This window comes from Cyprinus carpio, chromosome B14 (assembly GCF_018340385.1).
Source record: "Cyprinus carpio isolate SPL01 chromosome B14, ASM1834038v1, whole genome shotgun sequence".
Classification (NCBI taxonomy): Eukaryota; Metazoa; Chordata; class Actinopteri; order Cypriniformes; family Cyprinidae; genus Cyprinus; species Cyprinus carpio.
Window position 1 is genome coordinate 14,656,778 of NC_056610.1, and position 21,120 is coordinate 14,677,897.

At 37.1% G+C, this 21,120-nt stretch overlaps 3 protein-coding genes across 3 annotated transcripts; all 3 read right to left on the reverse strand.

Moving 5' to 3' along the window:
- Positions 1-39: 39 nt before the first annotated feature.
- LOC109102500 (nocturnin-like) lies at positions 40-8,348 on the reverse strand. The gene is made up of 3 exons (XM_019115854.2): positions 7,783-8,348; positions 3,010-3,264; positions 40-2,144 (listed from the first exon to the last, which is right to left on the reverse strand). The coding sequence occupies exons 1-3, from the start codon at positions 7,964-7,966 to the stop codon at positions 1,258-1,260; spliced, it is 1,326 nt and encodes a 441-aa protein (XP_018971399.1). The 5' UTR covers positions 7,967-8,348; the 3' UTR covers positions 40-1,257.
- A 2,773-nt stretch (positions 8,349-11,121) lies between these two features.
- Positions 11,122-13,376, reverse strand: LOC109067490 (complement C1q tumor necrosis factor-related protein 2-like). The gene is made up of 3 exons (XM_042738213.1): positions 13,244-13,376; positions 12,744-13,058; positions 11,122-12,413 (listed from the first exon to the last, which is right to left on the reverse strand). Exons 1-3 carry the CDS (start codon positions 13,358-13,360, stop codon positions 11,775-11,777), a joined length of 1,071 nt encoding a protein of 356 aa, XP_042594147.1. The 5' UTR covers positions 13,361-13,376; the 3' UTR covers positions 11,122-11,774.
- Positions 13,377-13,673: 297 nt separating this feature from the next.
- LOC109102501 (pre-mRNA-splicing factor SLU7) lies at positions 13,674-20,998 on the reverse strand. Its single transcript, XM_019115855.2, has 16 exons — positions 20,839-20,998; positions 20,390-20,556; positions 20,075-20,228; positions 19,893-19,973; positions 17,725-17,889; positions 17,470-17,538; positions 17,307-17,345; positions 17,077-17,202; positions 15,868-15,965; positions 15,495-15,562; positions 15,242-15,381; positions 14,986-15,147; positions 14,774-14,878; positions 14,538-14,612; positions 14,318-14,431; positions 13,674-14,241 (listed from the first exon to the last, which is right to left on the reverse strand). Exons 2-16 carry the CDS (start codon positions 20,539-20,541, stop codon positions 14,062-14,064), a joined length of 1,728 nt encoding a protein of 575 aa, XP_018971400.2. The 5' UTR covers positions 20,542-20,556; positions 20,839-20,998; the 3' UTR covers positions 13,674-14,061.
- Between the last annotated feature and the right edge of the window lie 122 nt (positions 20,999-21,120).

Sequence of the window (21,120 nt, forward strand, 5' to 3'; positions counted from 1 at the left end):
CTTTCTTTTTTTGTGGATAGAAATGACTCTCTTTATAAGTGAACTTAAAGATCTTTATCCATACATTACAAAACGACACATGGAAAAATCATGGTGTGAATTTCAGTTCAATTTCTGTCCATTATGAAACCATACACAGCCAAAAGAATTTGTACATTCATGCACACAAACTTTCCCTATACAGTTTGATGTTAGATGTTGTACCGTAGAGACTTTATTAGTCTCTGTGGAATGTACTAGGATTACTGGAGAGCTTTACTGTGTTGGTAACTTTAAACAACCTTAAATCCATATTTTTGCTAATTGGCTCAGAGGGATTCGGACCGGAATAGACTGACTAAAAGAATGACAATCTTTGCATCCGGATCATGTTTAAAATATGAGTTTTGTAGGTAATTAAAAAAATCTACACTATGTAACTTTCGGCCCTCTAGCGGTTGAAGCATCAAACTACAAGTTACATGCGGACGAACACTGTTCTGGTGAGTTGTGCTTCGGCTCCGCCAGTCAATGCGGATTAATTTGATGGCTTGAGGCGCAATGTTGTACTTACGGTTACAGATGATCCTATGAATGTCATTAAGTAACAACAGCGTCAAAACTACCCCAATAATGAAAGAAAGATGGATATCATAAAAATATGTCTTATGAGTAAGGTAAGTAGCTTATATGGCTTTATTGTTTAGACTTTTGAAAATATATAGTTTTAAATATAACCTTATAAACGTATGGCATGGCTGACATTGGATATAACGATCATGTTAAATTTTCCGTGAATGTGCGAGACTTCTGATTCATTAGTTTATTATTAAAGAAAGAGACCACCCAATTTAAATACACTGTGATGTATTTAGAGATTACTGGTCAATGGCAAACATATCAATAATTACAGTGTTACTAAAAGAAAAGAAAAAAAAAGTACAGTCAGTATAAATATAAACATCTTTCCACTTGTGGAATCTTTTAATCGAGAATGTGCGTCTTCCTGAGATCATCCTTTAGCACTTAATAAATTACAATATATTGTACAACCTCTGTTTAACAAACAATGAGCATAATAATAATTAATCTCAATCGAGGAAAATAATAAACAAGGAGGTGCATTAAAACCTACATCAGCAGGTAAAAATAAGGCTCATGTGAATAAAAATGTTACATTCTTTGCAATAATGCATTCTCACATTCAGAGGTGCTCACACATACTCTAATGTCCTAAGCTGCTCTGGATCCCTATTGGAGAGCACTAATGATTGACAGCTACATGAACCTATGAGGCTGCTGACTAAAGCTTAGGTCACACACCAGTGACAGATGATCAGAGGGATAATGATACGACGGAAGCCGGTCCGGCCCGATCTGCTCTTCGCTCGGTATCTTTAGCACAGTGTCCACCTGGAACGCTCTTTCTGAGTACCAAATGTAGTCCAAGGTGGAGCGGCTCTCTCCGCTGGGCCGGATCTTCCAGCTGGTGTAGGGTGGCTCTGTGTTCCCATCCTCACTTAGACACTTGTAAGCACTATCTAGCCCCAGAGGAGAAGTCATAAAGCGCCTGTACACTTCCTCACTTGGTTCCGCATTAAAATCCCCACATACCACTAACGGAATACCGTCTTCGGTTTCCCCAACCCTAGTCAGGTTTTCATCATCCATCTCCGGGTGCGACTGTGTGGTTAGTTCACAGAGCTGCTGGAGGAGGTGAGCCCCCTGTGCGCTTCGAAACGCCTCCCAGCCGCTCCGCGCTTTCAAGTGTGTTACTGCCACGCAGAAGACTCGACCTGTGAACCTGCAGCGAAGCGTAGCCACAATAGCAACCTGGTTGGTTTTGAGCAACATGGCAGAGAGTCTGAGGTGAGCGGTGTGGAGCAGCTGGAAGCGACGGCGGTTGAAGAACAGAGCGCAGCCGTCAGGGCCGTTGTTATTGTGAACGTCCAGGCAGGGGGAGCATGGCTTGGGGCAGAAACTGCTCTGGTAGCCCAAGCTGGCGAGCACAGGCTGGAAGGTGTCAAAGTAGTGGTCCACCTCCTGTAGACACAACACATCTGGTCTATAGGTTAGGATCTCTTCCAGAATGAGATACTTCCTCTCTGACCAGTTCAATGCCTCCATTGGGCAGCGCACAAAACCGTCCTTGCCTTCACCCAGAGCTGCAGATACACAAGAACAATGAAGAACATTTACGTCACGTTTTGAGCACCATATGGGAGCACTGCAGTGAAAGGTGAAGTGTTTTCAGTTTTATAAACATTAAGCAAGGAGTTTTTAAACTGGGGGCTGGAAGTGGGTGGTACGACTGCCTCATAAATTCAGAAAAAAAATACAAATGTAAATACCAAAAAATTTGACTTTACATTCTTTATCAACACTTTCCAGAATTGTATTATTTTATTATTATCTTATGTATTTACGTGTACTGTCATTCAAATGTATGTCATCAGTATGATTTTCTTTTTAATCATTAAATTAATTTCACAAGGGCACATTCAGTTGATCAAAAATGACTTTTGCACTGTTCTATTTCAAATAAATGCTGTTCTTTTGAACTTTCTATTCATCAAATAACCCTGAAATGCATCACATTTTCCACAAAAATATTAAGCAGCATAATTGATTTCAACATTGACAATAATAAGTGTTTATTGAGCAGCAAATCAGCATATTAGAATGATTTCTAATTGATCATGTGACACTGGAGTAATGGTTGCTGAAAATTCAGCAAAGGAATAAATTACATTTTAAAATGTATTAACATAAAAACAGCTATAAAATTCATAATATTACTCATAATATCTCAAAAACATAGAAAAAAATCTTACAGACCCCAACTTTTGAACGATGGTATATATCATGCTTATTTTTATTAAACAGTAAAGATAAGTATTTATACATGCAAATATATAGCAGCCTTTATATTATAGGAAGGTGGTGGCATTAAAAAGCATAAAAAGTTAAGTTACCTCCTGTTAATCAGCTATGAATCAAACACATGACAGAAGCAGACAGACTCTGTACCTTGTGCTAATATGTTCCACTGCATGACGCGGATGGGTGCGTTCTGCAGTGAGCAGGCTCTGGTCATCACAAAGTCTCGGTGCAGTCGAGGAGGCCGGTTCCTCAAAACATCCTCACATTCACGCAGCAGCGCATCTGGGTCAGCCTGCTCATACTCGTAGTCATCAGTATCCACATGCGGGTCTGCCAGCGCAGCGCTGCTCAGAGTCTGGGCCAGAGTACTGAAGAGTCTACTGCTGCTGCCCATCTGACACACTGCACACACACACACATCACAAAACACCTTATACACACTCTGGTATAGCTCTACAAGTTTTATAGAACATTACAGATTCATAATAATTCATGAATGTTTATTAACAAAATCTTATTGAAATCTATATTGGTATAGGGAATACGCACACGCAAGATTCAAAGACGACATGACATACTTTTTACAAAACAAACAGCAGCCAAAGATATAAATAGTAGCGGTGCAGTACACGGTGTATTGATCAAATGTTAAAAGCACTTATAAGTTCAGAAGGGACGTGTCTCTGATGCCTCAGCATCTGTCTGGGCTTGTTTTAGTCTTTAGGAGAGGTTTAACTAGATATGAATCAACTATTAACATTCTTGCATGAGTGTGTGCATGTTTCTTGGCTTGTATACCTTTATAGACAATGTTTGATTAATCTCATTACCCTCTTCAATCTTGATGGACACAAAGACTTTTGTATGCTAGTTTACGGCTATGTAAATTATTCATCATGGTAACAGATGATGGGTAACTGCAGCCATGGAAACTGCTGTGTACTGTCTGTCGTGACAGCTCAACCAGACTTAAAGACACAATATCAAGAGCAAACAGTGCTGCACGAAACACTAATCTCCTTGTGAAAAGGAAACAGGAACCTTTATTAGTCCTGTTTGCACTAGAATCATCATTACTATAGCTTATACTTGATGTGTATAAACTTTATACTAACTTGTCTTAGACCGGAATAATAACTCAAATCATGTAGCTTGTTGTGGAGAAGTTTTCTATTACTTTCCTAAGCAACCCAATTTGACTTAGACTAGTAAACAACCACTTTTAACACCTAGAATACTCTAGCAACTGCACAACCATATACTAAAAACCCCTCAGAAAACATTAGCAACAATCAAAAACAGTAGCATCATGGCAGCAAATTTTGCATTCCTGTCATCTTAATCTTACATTTACATTAATGTTCAAACATTTATTATTTAAAAAAAATAAGAAAGGAGGAGGCAATAAATGTGTCAAAAATGTCTTGAGGAGAAAATTGTCATATTATAATGATTTCTAAAGGATCTTTTGACACTGAAGACTGGAATAATGGCGTTGCTCTCACATAAAAAAAAATATGTATTTTAAAATATATTAAAATAGAAAACAGTTATTTTAAATTGAAATATTATTTCACATTATTACTGTTTTAACTGTATTTTGATCAAATAAATACAGCCTTGGTGAGCTTGAGATGTCTTTTATAAACATTAAAAAACATTATTGACCTGAAACGTTTGACTGTTTGTGTAAATAAAATTAGGGGTGCACGATAAATATCGGCCGATAATTAATGCGCATCTCGTCAGTAAAGCCGGTTCTCTAATCAGCGGTAAATTCTATCAGGTGCGTGATTGCACATAGAGCAGCTGTTACTACACAGAGCCATTGTTAACTGAAAAGAACCAGCTTTACTGACGAGATGCACATTAATTATCGGCCGATATTTATCATGCACCCCTAAATAAAATGTACATTTAAACAAACACACAATCAAACACTGTTGGAGTAATTCTGATCATTTACATTTTGACTTAAATGTTTATGCCAGACACACAGCTTTGATTCATTAATCTTACGCATATCATCCGATTCCATCTTGTTCCACCTCCGTCGTCTCCTTTACCTACTCAAGAGTATACATCCAAGAACTCTACATCCAGTCTCTCTCTCTCTTTATATTTAAGGGTTTGGTTATGTCTTTGTCAAGTTGAAGAAGCAGAAGTGACAAGTAAAGATCTATTAATGTAACAGTCAGCTGCTGAATACTCAGGGCTGTTCATGGGTAAGGCTAGTCATTGCTTAGTAATCATTTAAACCACACAGCATCCAAACAATTTAAACCAACCGCTTCAGTCTTATAAGTCACATGCCACTCTTGTATCAGCATTAAACAATCATATTTGTCATCTTGTCTAAGTAAACTCACCATCTCTAGACATCCACTGTAACTAAATCAATGACTAGTCAGGGTATATGGCCCGTAACATTTAGGTCTTGTGATCTAACAACTTAGATTCACATATTTCTTTAAAAAATACCTCTAGTTATAGCCTTTTCCACTGACTTGTCTCCGATGCATGTGATCTAAAGGCAAAATCCTGTTCTCTTTGACTTTGAGGGAGTCCAGAACTAATCCAGTGTCCGGTATGTGAAGATTCTGGGGGCTGTGGATGGGACAGTGTGTGTATCTGTGTGTGTGTTCCTACACAAAGGGCTTCCTGAATGAACCAGGGTGCTTCCCCTGCCATTCATTCTGAACAATGACTCATTTGAAAATCACGAGAGGGACCCGATGCATGCCTGCACACACACACACACACACACCGGTATGCACGGTGAAGAGAACACTTCAGCTCTAATTTAATATATGGTTTGAGGAAGAAAGTGTGGCTAATTTGGAATGTTCTAAGCTCACAATTTTAAAATTATTTACATTAGTTCATTCATTACATTTATCATGACAATAAGGACTGGAGCAATGGCTGCTGAAAATTCAGCTTTGCCATCACAGGATTAAATTACAGAAAATATATCAAAATAAAAAACAGTTAATTTAACTGCCTTGGTGAACATAAGAGACTTCTTTCTTACAGACCCTAAACTATAAAATATTAAAATCATTTTGTGATGAAAATTCATAAATTAATTAACGAACAACGGTATATTTATAAATTAACATTTACCTAGATTAATCAAATTGTTGTTCATAAATGCCTAAAATTATATATATGCTGCATTCATAACTACTGAACTTGAACTAAAACAAAATTGAACTAATGAACTATTGTAAAATTCATATTTGCCTGTTTTGCATTGTGACTTGTATGCATACTTGGTGATGTAACATTAGGCTTGGTAAAACTATCACATGTGAAAATTAGTGACCAAATAGTACAAAGCTATTCTCTGATTAAGAGAAATGCTGACAACCTCATTAGGTGTGAAGATGATGCACACCAACTATAACCTGAAAACTATGTCTAAGTGACATTTAATGAGAAGCTTCACCTTGGATTAAGGATGTAATCAACACAGACATTAAGAGGGGCATGTCCACACTTGCAGTTAATTATTATGGATTTTTCAGTGTTTTCAGATTTTTAAAAATTCTGCCTTTGGACCATGTCAATATTAAATACTTGGTTGCATCCTTGCTGTGTGGATATATTTTTGCAGGCATTTACTGTCTGGTAATACCCCAGCAATCACTGGAGCAGCTTTTATTTGCTTATTCAGTGTAACTTACATAACATCACTGTTCCCAGACCTTGTCCTGTTCCAGGTCAAATTCCTTACAGAAGAGCAGTTCTGCAGGGGGATCTGTTCACACACCGTTGGAATCACTTTCACTGTACAGAGCTTTATCTGTTTGCTCGTTAACAAAACTTTGTTGATTTAAAGTATCATGTGTTTGTCACTTTCCATCTTTCTATTAGCTGATCACAGGCACATACGTGCATATTCTGTCCTTTCTGTTTAATACTGCACAAATGATGCAGAGGACGAGCTTGATAAATCTAACAAGAGAGCATATCATATCTCACTCAGATAACCTAGAAAAACACTGTTCAGTTTGGGGACTGAACTGTTAGGGGGCTGTTTAAAGGATGTACTGTTCACTGACCTTTAGCAGGACTATCAAATTACCTTAAAGGCACACTAGAACAGATCCAAGTAGAGAACTCCAAACTAACCCAAGCAAACAATATTAAGAAAAACAAAATATAATAATAATGTAACAAAATTATATACCAAATTTCCTTCAGAATTGTAACATTTTCTCAAGACAAAAGAGTATGAAATTCTTAAGACTCTTGTCGTTTTTTTTTTATAATAATTAGTCTAGACTAAAACATTTAAACTATTAAAACTCATTTTTGGTAACTGAAATAAAATATAAATATTAGACGAAGTAGGCTACTAAAATTACTGAAATAAAAATAAATTCAAGCTGAATAGAAATGTAAAAAAAAAAAAAAAAACAAGAATGACGAATGCACATAACTTAAACTAAAATTACAATGAAAATAAAAAATATGAAAATAAAGCTAATTCAAAATGAATAGTATAAATAAAACTAAAATAATACTGCTTTTGGTCAAAGATTTGTTCGAGATTTAAAAAAAAAAACAAGTGCATCTGAATAAAGATCATAAAATGCCTTTTACATAAATATCAAACAACGCTGATATTGGGATTTGCAATATGTTTCCACACCTCAGAGGGTGTATGACAATCATCGCTCTCCCTCTGACTGTACATGAGTCATCTGTGTTAGAGCATGAGGGACACCCAAGTGATATGATCTCAAATCACATTTTCACTTGTAGACATAAGATTCTCCTCAATCCTCTCACACTGCACCACAGAGCGTTATAACCCTAGACTGTCTCAAATCCACGTTGATCGTCAAAGGCGCATTCCAAGACACCTTCTGTCGAGGAACGGAAAGAATATGCGACGAAATCTTAAATTACCTTGTAAAGAACTGAGCAGAACGGGTGATGAGTTGGACCTTGTTGGAGGAAGATGAACTCGTGAACTCGGAAAGCTGCTTTTCTTCAGCGGACCGGACTTCTTTGGATGTGTCCCCAGCGATGAGAGACAGACTGCGGCCAAGTCTCGGTGAAGCAGCGATGAACAGCGCCGGGCCGGATACATTGTTCTTCTTCGATCGACAGTCCTTCGCACTGAAGTTTAAACTGATAAAAGCCAAACTATGGCTAAGCAAGAAATAAGTTTACAAACCTATATAACACTCGTACAAACCATTTTTGACACTACGTATACATGTCTCCTTGTCTTTTCATTGAATGGAAAAATGCCGGTAGAAGTGACACGTCTTGATAGGGGAGTTCAGTAGATTAGGTTTTCGTGCACTAAAAAATAGCATAATGTATTAAGTTATTATCTATATGAAATATTAAGAGTACAATTGGGATTTCAACATTTCAAACCAATCCAAAACAAATGTACAGAAATACAAAAAAGCAACATGTTTTAACGCGATGTTCACCTGCACAGCAATGAATGGTTTAGTCTGAATGTCAACGGACACCCCGTGCTTTTTCTGAAGTAAAATCCGTACAATGGGAGGGGCTTGGAGCTACTCACGCCAATCAGAGTCGAACGTTCTAAGAAGTGTGGAAATTAGAATATTTCGTCATCATTGACGTACATTGTACGATTTTCAGAGCTCATGCTCACATTCCATATTTGGTGACATGATTTTCTAGTAATACTCTTGGTATAAGAAGAAATACTCGTAGCCTATAAGAGACATCAGTGGATGAACAGGCAGAACTACAGCTTAAATAAAAAGAAAGGCTATCGTTTTGCTTAAAATATGCACATTTAAATAGAGTGTGTACATGTATTGGTATTGCAGTGGGATATGAGCAGGGCAGGACTTAGGGGGGCGGGGGCCCCTGCGCTTGACTGTACACTACAAATGCCTTTACACATCATTGTGGAGTAACACAAAATACACAAACATATGTTTTGAGGTTCATAAATAGTACAATTAATATGCAACATGTCTAGGCTATAGTTGCATATAGTTTAAATGTAATATTAAATATTCATTATAATATAATAAACAGGATGTGTTCTCTCATTTGAGGGATCAAAACCCTGAAATAACTCTGAGCAAAAAAAAAAAAAAAAAAAAAAAAAGCCAGAGATGTTGTTTTTTAGTTTTATAAAAGTCATTGTCATATCTGTGTCCTCTTATGTCAGGTTCTTATTTAATCAATAAATTCAATCAAATGAAAAGACATGCTGGCTATTAACAATCAAATGAATTCACTATCCACAAAATTCATAGATAGATTGTGCATAAATGTTAAATTAGGGCTGGTAAGCGATTAATTAACCGAATTAATCACAAATCAAATTTTGAGAAATTACTCCCAGAAGATAATTTAAAGTCATTTTTGATTGGGTGAACTATAACTTTAATAAATTATTTTCTTAATTTTATTATTACCATGAAAATATGAAATTATTTATTTAATGAAATTATACTCTTAATAATAAACTAAAACTGCCAGTAGGTAGTGGTAAATGTCTTAATGATTAAGTCATCGAGTCATTTATTCGTAAATTTGATTCGTTCAAATGGCTGATTCATTAAGGAGTAAAGTAAATGCTTCTTTAAGAATGGTTCAATGAATAATTAGGCTTGTTCGACTTGAAGCGGGTCATCACCATCAGACCGATCGGTGACATCAAAGTACCGCAAGAGCTTTAGAGAGCAGACGACTCCTTGTGCTTTTGAATCGCTCTCGCGGTACTTTGATGTCATACACCGATCGGTCTGTGCAGCGCCACTTCAAATCCAATGGTATTCACCCAATTGGTTCAAAACGTGGACTAAGTTGTGCTTTGTCTTTATATTTTAGTTGGGATTTTTTTTTTTTTTTTTTTTTTTAGCAAAACAGACAACATTGTGTCTAACATAACACAATATTAACTTCTTACTTACTGAACTGTTGTAAAAGATGAACATCACATTTGCACTCGTGTGATACTGCACTTAGCCTACTTCTCGTGTGATATTGCTTAACTATGTGATGTAAATATGAGACAAAATCTCAAACGGGGGCATTTTTGCCCCATATCTTGAATTTTAGGGACATTCTAGGCTCTTTCACGCAGTGAGTTGTTGCCCTGCCTCATATTAGTCATCAGTCGACTGTATGAAATGTCAGATGATCCACATAGGTCTGGGGCGGGGCAAGTTCGTTAAATGCGTTAATAGTTTTAACGCGTTATTTTTCTCCATATAATTAATCTAATCAACGCGTTAAATTACCAGCCCTAGTTTAAATATAAAATTTTAATGTAGAAATAGGCTACTAAATGATTGCAAAAATGAAATAAGATACTTTTTTTAAATATGAAATACGATTCGTTTAAAAAGCTGATTAATGTAACTTTGCAAACGACTGTAGCCTACTGATTTAATCATTTGCTGGTCCGTGTAACACTGAGGAACAAAACACTGTTCGGAGACGTCAGCGGTTGTGTTTGTTCTGTTTTCTTTCTGATGGAGCAAAACGGAATCTTGTGTCTGAAAGTTATTCTGTAAGTTGTTGTTTATTGTACGCTTGCGATCGTGCAGATATTCGAAAAAAAAAACAGAACTCTTGTTTGTGTGATATGCTAAGTCCTATTAAATCATAGGCAAAGCTATGTTACAATAACAGAAACTCATTAAATTGCATTTTTTTTTTTTTTTTTTGATGACATTTCTTCCCTACTATGTGTAATGGCAGTAAAACGAGATAAAAACGCTCAAAACTTATCAGATGATTGCATAATTTAGTGGAACATGTATAGAATCATACTCTGTAAAGAAATGAGGTGTGAACGTTTGAGAATTTAACATTCTCTTTCTAAATGAAGGTCGTAGTTGTAAGCTGTAGCCCCGGCTGGCCCATGGGCTGCAGCCCACTCAAGTCCAATGGTAAGTCCGGCCATGGATATGAGGGACAGATTGCAGTACGATACAAATATCGCATAAGCATAGTATCATTTCTTAACCTTTACTGATCACAATTGTGATCACAGGCTCAACAGCTGCTCTACTGTTTGTGTACACGCTGGTTTTGCCCATGAACCTATAATGATTAGATGATTGCAGCAGCATGCTTGGTTGCTATTTTCGGACAAAATTACACTTCGAAAGGATGGTTACACAAATCTCTAGTGACAGCGTGGACAAGGTCTACTGAACCTTTGAACTGTAGTAGAATAGAAGATCAGATGATGTGAATGGTAAATAAACAATAGAAATGGGGTGGGGGGTCATTAACAGAACAGTCTTGTAGAAGATCAAAGGTCGTGTGTATCTAACATCATAGTGTACACGTGGCTTAAAGTCCCTTGGGGTAATATGATTTTCTCATTTTTAGGGGCCTAAGACTGAAGTCAAAGTTGCAGAATACTTGTAGTTAGAAAATTGTTTTTCAGAATTTATTAGGAATAATTTGGGTCTTGACAACTCATGTTTTTTGATACTTTAAAATAATGATTTATTTCTTATAAGTCTGGTAATCCTTCCACATGTCCCATGTCTTGTTTTGCTCTAATACTGATGTGGTGGATCTGTAAACACAGGGTTATTGGGGGCTATATGATAAAATATGCAACAAATAGAAAGTTCAATCAGGATGATCCAGAACTGGTCATCATATTCACTTCATTTGGAGCAGCCTGATCAGCAAAGATTAAATAGTGAAAAGATTATCTTTATTATTATTTTCAATCTTCATTCAAATGAATTTGTTCAATTAAAGTGTGCTTTTTTATTTTTGTTTTAATTTTTGCATTCAGTGTTATTTTAGTATTATTTATGTATTATATTATTATTTATTAAAATTCTAAATTATTTTTATATATATATATAAACACAGATTATTGGGGCCATATGATATAATGAATATATAACAAATGTTAAGTTCAATCAGGATGAGCCAGAATTAGCCATCATATTTGCCTCATTTGGAGCAGCCTGATCAGCAAAAATGAGAAATCCTGTGAAAAGGCTGTCAGTCCAGAATGGATCAAAGAACAGTCCATTTTGTTCTGAATAAAAGATCTGAAGCCAGACCTGATCTCCTTTTTGCAGTCTAAGTATTGTTGATCCTGAGGCCACATCATAGTTTCCTGTGTTGGCATCAAATGTTTTGATCTTATACTGGCCATTGTGGACAAGTCCGATCGCCAGATGTTTATTAGCCAACGTGATGTCATATGTGAAGTAATACACACCAGGAATCGCACAGTTAAACTTGCCACTGGTGGCATTGTAATGACCACCCTCATTCATTAAAATCCGGTTAAAGCGAATGGGCGTACGTTCCTTGGGATAGCTCTTGGTTACTGCTACTGAGAAAGCAGATCGTGCCTCTGCTCCACAGTCACAGCCTCCAGGTGCGCCAGTTTCCCCCACATCTCCCATCTCTCCTTTTATCCCAGCGACTCCAGACACACCAGGTGCCCCTCGCACCCCCTTAAGGCCCCTTGGCCCTGCCTTCCCAACAAGCCCTGGACGTCCTTGTGGTCCATGTTTTCCAGGGTTCCCAGGACGGCCCTGTTCCCCACATTTGAGAAGAAAATTCACAAATGTCTTTATTTATTTTGCAGACTGATTTTATCAGGTATTATGAAACATCTCACCTATTTTATTTTCATTGTTTGTCCAAATGTAATTTCATATATTTTGAATGTGACCTTGAGCTATAAAAAAATACTACAGATAAAAAGCAAATAATATAAATTATAAACCAAAATTAAAAATTCATCAGATAAAAAAATATTTTTTAAATGATAATCTAATTTAATATTTTATAGAAATAAAATATAAAGACTTTGAATGTTATTTTTCATTAATGGCATTATAACCATAACAGACATGATCATATGCTTTACCTTTCTCTCCCTTCTGTCCCTTGTCACCATCTTTCCCATCCTGGCCATCAACACCTGGCATCCCCATCTTGCCTACGTTACCACTGGGACCTGCTGCACCGGGACTCCCTGGAGGACCCTGAGGGCCTGGCAAACTGCAGCTAAGCTGTGATGAATGGATGGTGAAGTTGCGTCCCTTCTTGGACGAGTCTACATTCAACACAGAGAACAGAGACAGCAGGCAAACAGCCAGCGGTAACTGATGCATGATGCAGCTGTGCCTGCAAACAGAGCAGACGGGGCCAGATTTTTGTTGTGGGGAATTTCCATGGATTTCCTATATACAGAGTCATGCACAGAAACAAGCAACATGAATCACATTATATACATGCAGGTTGTAAATAAAGCAGGTTGTAACTTGACTTAGTTTACAGTTTCATTTAGGTAGTAAATGTAAGTAACAGACCACAGAACACAATTATACAACAAATTCAAAGCATGCATTAGAAAAAAAATCCTCACCAGAGGAATGAGATTGTAGTTGCAATGCAAGAAGGCCCAGCAGCTCTTTTGGAAAAAGCGCAAAGTCAACAGCGGAGAATATAAACAAGATTGTGAATCGAATTGAATTTGTATCATACATGTCCTCCACACAACTTTGCAAGTATCCACCCAGTTTTAGCACAGACGTGCTCTGCCAGATACTTCAGCCATGATGTAATTAAACGAACTGGGGGAGGAGATTCATTTGAAAATTGTCAGACTATTATAGTATAGTTCTGCAGCCCAAAAATCAATAAAAGTAGCTTATTATATATTATACAGAACTACAAAAAAAGCAGCAATGTAAAATGTGCTTGTTTACGTCAAACACTCTCGACACTTCTGAGTATTTGCAATGATTTCGATTACATGTTGCTTAGAAAGCATAACAAAACCAAACATAGCCATGTTCAAGTTTAAGTATGTTTAATGTCAAACACTGGTCAAGTTATTTTCATTATGAATCCATTTAAATACCTTGGAAAGGGAGAATGGAACATATCTGTTCAATCAAAACCGATTATTCACCAAACATAACCCATTTGTAACTTATTGGGCAATTTCTAATTAAAAGACGTTATGTTTATGTGCTGTCAAAATAAAAACAACACATTATGAAAATCTGATTTATTTTCTACTATAATCTACACAGATTTATACAAAACAACAAAAAGATGTGAAAACTTCTAACAGATTTTCAGATGTTTCCCATTATTAACTCAACCACAGTGGTCTTTTTGTAACACCGGGAATATGAGATCTCTGTGGTTGGTGACAAAAGACGTTTATGTTTTCATTCACTGCCCCAGGAAAGGGGCCATGGGGTCATCGGGTCGGCAGCGTTTCATGCGGAAGGCTTCCATCTCCTCCTCTGTGGGTTCACGCACTTCCTTCAGGCTGCTGTACGGTCGCTTCCTCTCATCGAGCTGCATCATTTCAGCCACCTGTTTCAGCCTCTGCTCCTCCGCACTCAGTGCCTGCACAGAAAACACAGTATTTTCTTTTACAATAGGCTTTGTAGAGCACCTTGTGTGGCAGGAACAGCCCACCTACCTTCTTCAGCTTTTCTTTCTTTTTTGCTTCATCTTCCTCATCACTGCTGTCAGAATCTCTCTGTTTCTTGCTCTTTTTCTTCTTCTTCTTATCTTTCATTTTTTCCTGGTGCATCTGTGAATAAAAAAAAAAAACTTATTAGTAAAATACAACCATCTTCCCGCCATATTCTTCCATTGGAATTAGATCACAAAAAGAAGGCAGCCGTCAGTTAATGTACCTGTAAAAGAGTCTTTGGTTCTTTACTCGTTTCGGCCTCCTCTACATCATCTTCAAATGGAACGCAAGAAGTGCTCTGAAAAAATAAGCACAAAACGTGTTTTTAGAGCAGATTTGTGTTGGATAAAAATAGATAATAAAAATATTACGCATTTAATAATAATAAAAACATAAATAATAAGACGAAACAAATGATCTGATTCATGATAACATATAATGGATACATCTGACACTCACCATAACTTTCTTGCCAGCTTCTCCTGTACAGTAACTTTGCTTCACCATCGAGTGGCAGCATTTGTAACCCCAATGGCCATCTTTCCAATAAGATCCCCAGATACACTGCAATAGCCGAAGGAAAAAAGCTTTAGCGTCCATAAAACAAAATCTATCATTATTATGTAACTGGTCCAGTTACATAACATTTCCAGTAGTGCCCACTAACTTACCGAGTGGTTATTAATGAGCACGTCCTCCTCGTATTTGGAACAGGCCACAGCCTTCTCCTGTCCTTTCAACACAGCCCCATGACGAGAATACTCCACATACTCTTCTGTCTGAGCTAGCAGAAGCTCTCGCGGAGGGGCGTCCAAGTGTTCCTGCCCACCATACTGCAGAGAGGTGCGACAGGAAGCCATCAGCATGCCAAGAAGGGAAAGCTATGTGTAAAAAAAAAAAAAAAAAAAACGAGATTCTAAACTGTACCTTTTCCAAAATACTCTCTTTCTGTTTCTCTTTGAAATCGTCCTTTTTGACTTTGTAGGACTGATGGAGAAGCTCCAGCTTGGTTGGATCTGCCTGGAGGTGAACTTCAGATCCCTTCTCATAGGCTTCCCAAGCAAAGACTATAGAGGAAACACACAAAACAATGTCAGGCCAATAGGAACTGAGAGTTTGGAGCCTACATTTAACATCAGGTAGAGAGGAATTCATGTACGAGTTGACAAAGAATACTCACGTTGTGTCTGGGCCATGGAAATGGTGTCTCCAGAGTAGCGCACAAAGTTGTCTCCAGCGTACCCCACCCTGCCAAACCAAACACATCATTTTGAGGACAGGCAGAGACAACTACAGAAAGAGACACTCAAAGACCCCTTACACCACTTACAGTGATGTACTGTTTCAGCTTGCAATTTAGTAAGCTAAACACAGTAGCATTTTTGGCATTTAGTAGATTTTTCATCCAAAGCAATCAAGTCGTGCCTTAGTAGTGAACAGTGTGTTGTGAACTCAGTCACTTAATACACAATCTGCAAGCTTTCTATAAGAAGCCTATACCTTCCCTCACATTTCCCTTGATTTCATGCACAGAAGTAGAGAAATTCTCCTACTCTTCTGGAATCTTTCCAGTGTTGGAGTATGGGTTCTCCCTCATGGCTCGAGTCTTGGGATCATAGTAGGCTGAATTTGGATCCAGATTTCTGAGGTACTGTAAAATAAAATCATGATTCAGCACTAGGGATGCAACGATACCATTTTTCAGAACCGATACTGAAAATTCTGATTATCTGCCGATACAAATTCAATCCGATACCAGTGCCATTTTTTTTAATCATTGTAGAATTTCTATACTTCTCTGTGTTGACCTGATCTTCACTCTTTTGTGTGTTAAACACCATCTGCTACATATAGACAACTTAATTTTAATGAAAAACAACAAATTAAAAAATATATAATCACAATCTATGACAAAAATACTATTATAAACTAGGTTAGTGGACAATTCAGCAGCAGAAGATACTCTAGAAAAATCACGGGTGCACAATAATTTTATAAAATCTAGTGAAATATTTTATTTACAAATAAAAGTGAATAAGTATAAAATATGGTAAAATGTTACACATTGCTCTTTTTTTGTTGTAAAATACATCCATGAAAAAACAAGTAAATACATTTATATAGAAATATAAAAGACGTTTCTTTTAAATGTATAGAACAGTAATAAAGGCAGCAACATATGATAGATAGGACAGAACAAGAAAGACTATTAATAATCTTTGATTGCGCAGAAAAGTATTATAATACTAAAGGCACCAATAAAGAGCGGCAAAGATCACTTATGCAAACCCCAAACAAAAAATAATCACATTGAAACAAGCACCAAAGCACACCGAACATCCATCAAAAACCTACTACAAAACATGAAGAACTTCATTACAAAACACACTCCTCTTCTTCACAACATTCAATTCACTCTTCACAACAGTTCAGTCAGTGTACTGTTTGAGTAAATTAATTACTGGTTTATTTCCACTCAGATGGAGTGTCAGCCACGTTACACCAAAAAAGTAATATACGCTTACAATATCGGCTTTCTAGAGATGCGAACTGTTTCAAACAATTCAGTCCAATTTGGTGAACTGGCCAGTAAAAATGTTTATGCTACTACTAATATGATAAGAACATATTAGTCCTCTTACTGATCATATTAATGGGACTTATTTATGGGATAAATAAAAAATATTTCACGTATTTCTAAAAATATAGATATATTTTTAAATTAACATTCATTGGTCTGCAAAATGTCATGTTATGTTTACCTTAGCGATGTCCTCCCGTATTCTCAGGTTTCTAACTGTAATACGTCTCTTGGAATCAAAATTTTGTCCTGGCATGTCAAAGTCATCAACATATTTGTCGCCATCCTCATCTTCACTGCTGTGGTCCTGGAAAGATGAGGAAGAAAGTGTAAATGAGTAAGTGAAATGGCTTTATGATTTGAGTTTTATTTTATAATCCACAATGTACATAAAAATTCATCTGAATTCACCTGTGCTGCATCATCATCATCAAGATGCTTCCTTGAATTCTGGATATAAGAAAATATTTGGTTGAACAAAAGTAGTACATAAAAGCTTGTTAAAAACATATAGTAGCTATAAAGGGAATGTGGAAAAACACCCAGAAAAAAAGATTTCATTTGGAATACTTACAGCTTGATCCATTAGTTTACCAGAAGCTAACTCCTCCTGGAGTTTCTGAGCTTTGAGAGTGCGCTTAGCCTGTTACGAAAAACATAAATAATTTAGACATGCTTTACCTATACAGTAAAAGATTCTTCCAACAAAATGTATGACAATGGTCACATCTCTTTTCTGAGAATAAAACTTAATTGAGTGTGCATCATTAGCCTATCAGTATAAAAAAAAAAACATTAATACACAAAAATATCCAACAACATGACTTACCAGATCAACTTTTGAATATTCCTCTACAATGCGCATGTGATCATCTGGATCGTACCCATTCCAGCGATCTCTTTTTCCATCATAATCCATTGAGAGCTGAATCTGTTGGTGCTCATCTGGTGCCATGCCTGTGCCAGAATACTTCGCTCCAACTTTTCTGGGTCTCTGTGAAAGACATTTTTGCACAAACTTCAACCAAAATGCAAAATGAAACGATCGAGTTTGGGGTAAAAATTTTCAATTTAGCTTAAAGAAGTCTCTTGTGCTATAATCATGAATAACAAAAACAGGAAATAGAAATATTGTGATTTTATTTTATTTTTTTTACAATTTAAATGAAGTTGAAAGTTTCCTATTTTAAAGTTTGTTAAAATTGTAATTTACTCCTGTGATGTAAAAGCTGAATCAGCAGCCATTACTTCAGTGAAGTCTTCAGTGTCAAATGATCCTTCAGAAATCTTCCTTTTATGTTGATTTGGTGCTCAAGAAACATACATTAAATAAACCATCCATAATTAATGTCAAAAAAAAAAATCAAGTCATACCAAACAATACACAACATACCATACAATATGCCTCAGTATGCCTAAATAAAGTGAATTGGTCTACTCTAGAGTAACAAACGAGAAACGGCATAGTCTCTATGCGCCGCCCCTACCTTCACAACAACCCTAGAGCCATAAAGCCTAAGAGGACGTTTTGTTTCCAGAGGAACGTTGGGTGATGTCAAGTGATTTTGAAACATGACATCTTCAAGCTACTCCCCTTCACCTTTACCAGTGAATATGTTCAATTCGTTTTGTTCATATTACATTTTGATTGTATATACACATTATTTGAATTAAATTTTGACAGAACAGCATTCTGTCAACATCATTGGTCAACATCAGACAGCTGATGTTGACCAAGCTAGCGCCAACCAACGTAACCAGAGCTGCCAACTCTCAAGCATTCACCGTGAGACACACGCAATTGACTCTTTTCACACGCTTTCAAAAACTTGACCGCTCTGAATATAGTGAGTGAGTGCGCGCGCGCGGCCGGGGCGCGCTCTCTCTCTCTCTCTCTCTCTCGGTTCATTATACATCGGAGACATTTCAAGCTTCTTAGGTAATGTTACATTTTAGCATCAGCTTGGTAGAGACGGGCTTTGGTAGATAAACAGGTGAAAACCGGATCGGATCTGTGGGTAATGTTTATAGCTAGCTTACTATCAAACGCAGCTACGGTTATCGCTAACATTAGCACGTTTATCGAACAGCCTTCGATACATTTCTATGTTATAACTTCCCGAAAAAAATACGCAAACTTCTAGCGAAATACTAACAGCATCTTACATACCAATCCAAAAGAAATGTTGCAAGTTCGGAGTCGAAGCTCATTTCTTTCAAGTTCAGTTGTCTCCAGCGATGGAAAGCAGTGCCGATGTTTACTCTGTTTCGGCTCCTTTTCTTAATTTGATTTGTGATTCGAGAGCGCGGTTGCTTGACATCAGCTTCAAGTACGCCCACAAGCCGCGCGAGTTATTCGTGTATTGCAGGTTGGCTGGTGGTTATGTTGCCCGTATACCGCCTCCCATGGCCGAAACTGGTATTACGACACCTGAATGCTAATGCTAATTAAGGTTGATATCTCTGCAGCACTATAACTTGACATTTTTTTAATGACATCATCGCCCTTATTTCTTCTCATTCTTTTGATGCGTGTAGGTCATTTTTTGGATATTTTTACCTCAATTTTTACACATGGCACCTTTAATATTATCAACTTAAAAAAAAAAACGGTTAATAATTTTGTGGTAACCGTGACAATTTTTTTTCCTGGATTCTTTGATGAACAAAAAGTTGAAAAGAACAGCAAACACTTAAAATGGAACACACATGTGCTGTGCCTTGTTTACAAGCAGAGGAAAGCAATGTGCATGCGTCGATAATGGAAGATAGGAGGAAATTGTTGAATAACAAATCGGAGGGTCAGAGAGCTCTTGGATTTCATCAAAAATATCTTAATTTGTGTTCCGAAGATGAACGAAGGTCTTACAGGTTTGAAATGACATGATGGTGAGTAATTAGTAACAGAATTGTCATTTTTGGATGAACTCTCCCTTTAAGAAAGATTTTTACCAACACATACTAAAATCATCACAACACATATTATTAAATATTTACCTCCAAACAGTCTTTCTTCTTATGTGTCATGGCTCCACAGTTTTCACATGCTCCTTTTCTGAATTTTGTGCTGACTGATTTCTAGTTGACAGGCAATAAGAAAGAGTTTTAGACACTAAATCACTTCTTTTTTTTTATTAATAATTCATGGCTATTTGGGTAGAGGGAGTGGCAGTGCTTACTTCTTGTACACCTCTTTTATACCAATCTCCAATGGGTGCAAATTGTCTCTGACTCTCTTGCTGGGGTCTCTGGTGCTTAAGGGTGGGTCTCTTTGATGGGTCGATGTACCAAGGGACAGATGAGATGTACTGGGGAATATGAGGGTTGATGTCCCTGGTAACAAAATATTACAGTCAGGGGAATCGTTACAGCATATATGACACAAACGAAATCACTTTAATACTTAAAAACAATAATAATAATTAGTTATTATATCTATGAATGAACAGTTCAATGCACCCTGATCATGTGTTATGTTCATCTGCTCAACCTACTTCCCCTCCTCGTCAACTTCAGCTGGGGCATTTCCTAATTTTCTCTGTTCTTCCAGCTCTTTCTTCTTCCTCCAGTCTTCTCGGGTCATTTTCTTCGGCTCTTCGAGATCTACGATCCCCTCCGCCACTTTACTCTCCTCCTCCTTCGACATGATCTTCAGCTACACCTACATACAAAGAGATCACGATCAAAGATTAAATTCGGAATAAATGAGCGCTGTAAAAAAAACTCCCGACCACAGACACACAAAAACAGATATCTAAAAAATAAATAAATAAAAGATCAAAATCTGCAGTGACAGAGAGTAGAGATGCATAATCGAAACACACCAGACGGTTACGACATCAATTATTTACAGCAACTTTTGTATTTGACGTTGATTTAACTCGGAAGGTAATAAACAATATCGCTCATACGTCCGTTTTAAGTCAATAAGTTATTTATTTACCTGCTTATTTAGTCAAATTCCGAAAACGACAATATTTTACACTTTGATCAGCTCGCGAGGTGTTTACAAACGTGTTACATGCGCACTTCCGGTTGACGTCTTCTTCGCTGCGAAGTGCTGCAGTATATTCCTGTCTGCGAGACGCCCTCAGCTGGACTGGAGTATTACTGTGGTCAGGACTGGAAACACACATCCGGACCCTCACAGACACCTTTAATGAACTGAGCAGTGTTCCAGAAACCGGTTTGAGGAAGTTTAACATTTTCACACGGTGCTATTTAT

Coding starts and splice junctions, on each gene's coding strand:
- LOC109102500 (XM_019115854.2), bottom strand. CDS start 7,966: ATGTATCCGGCCCGGCGCTGTTCATCGCTGCTTCACCGAGACTTGGCC. Junction 3,265..7,782: donor TCTGCTCAGTTCTTTACAAG/GTAATTTAAGAT, acceptor GTGTGTGTGCAG/TGTGTCAGATGGGCAGCAGC. Junction 2,145..3,009: donor GTGGAACATATTAGCACAAG/GTACAGAGTCTG, acceptor GTGTATCTGCAG/CTCTGGGTGAAGGCAAGGAC.
- LOC109067490 (XM_042738213.1), bottom strand. CDS start 13,360: ATGATACAAATTCAATTCGATTCACAATCTTGTTTATATTCTCCGCTG. Junction 13,059..13,243: donor ACTACAATCTCATTCCTCTG/GTGAGGATTTTT, acceptor CTCTGTATATAG/GAAATCCATGGAAATTCCCC. Junction 12,414..12,743: donor AGGGACAGAAGGGAGAGAAA/GGTAAAGCATAT, acceptor CTTCTCAAATGT/GGGGAACAGGGCCGTCCTGG.
- LOC109102501 (XM_019115855.2), bottom strand. CDS start 20,541: ATGTCGAAGGAGGAGGAGAGTAAAGTGGCGGAGGGGATCGTAGATCTC. Junction 20,229..20,389: donor GAAGTTGACGAGGAGGGGAA/GTAGGTTGAGCA, acceptor TTTTGTTACCAG/GGACATCAACCCTCATATTC. Junction 17,539..17,724: donor AATATTCAAAAGTTGATCTG/GTAAGTCATGTT, acceptor TTTTCGTAACAG/GCTAAGCGCACTCTCAAAGC.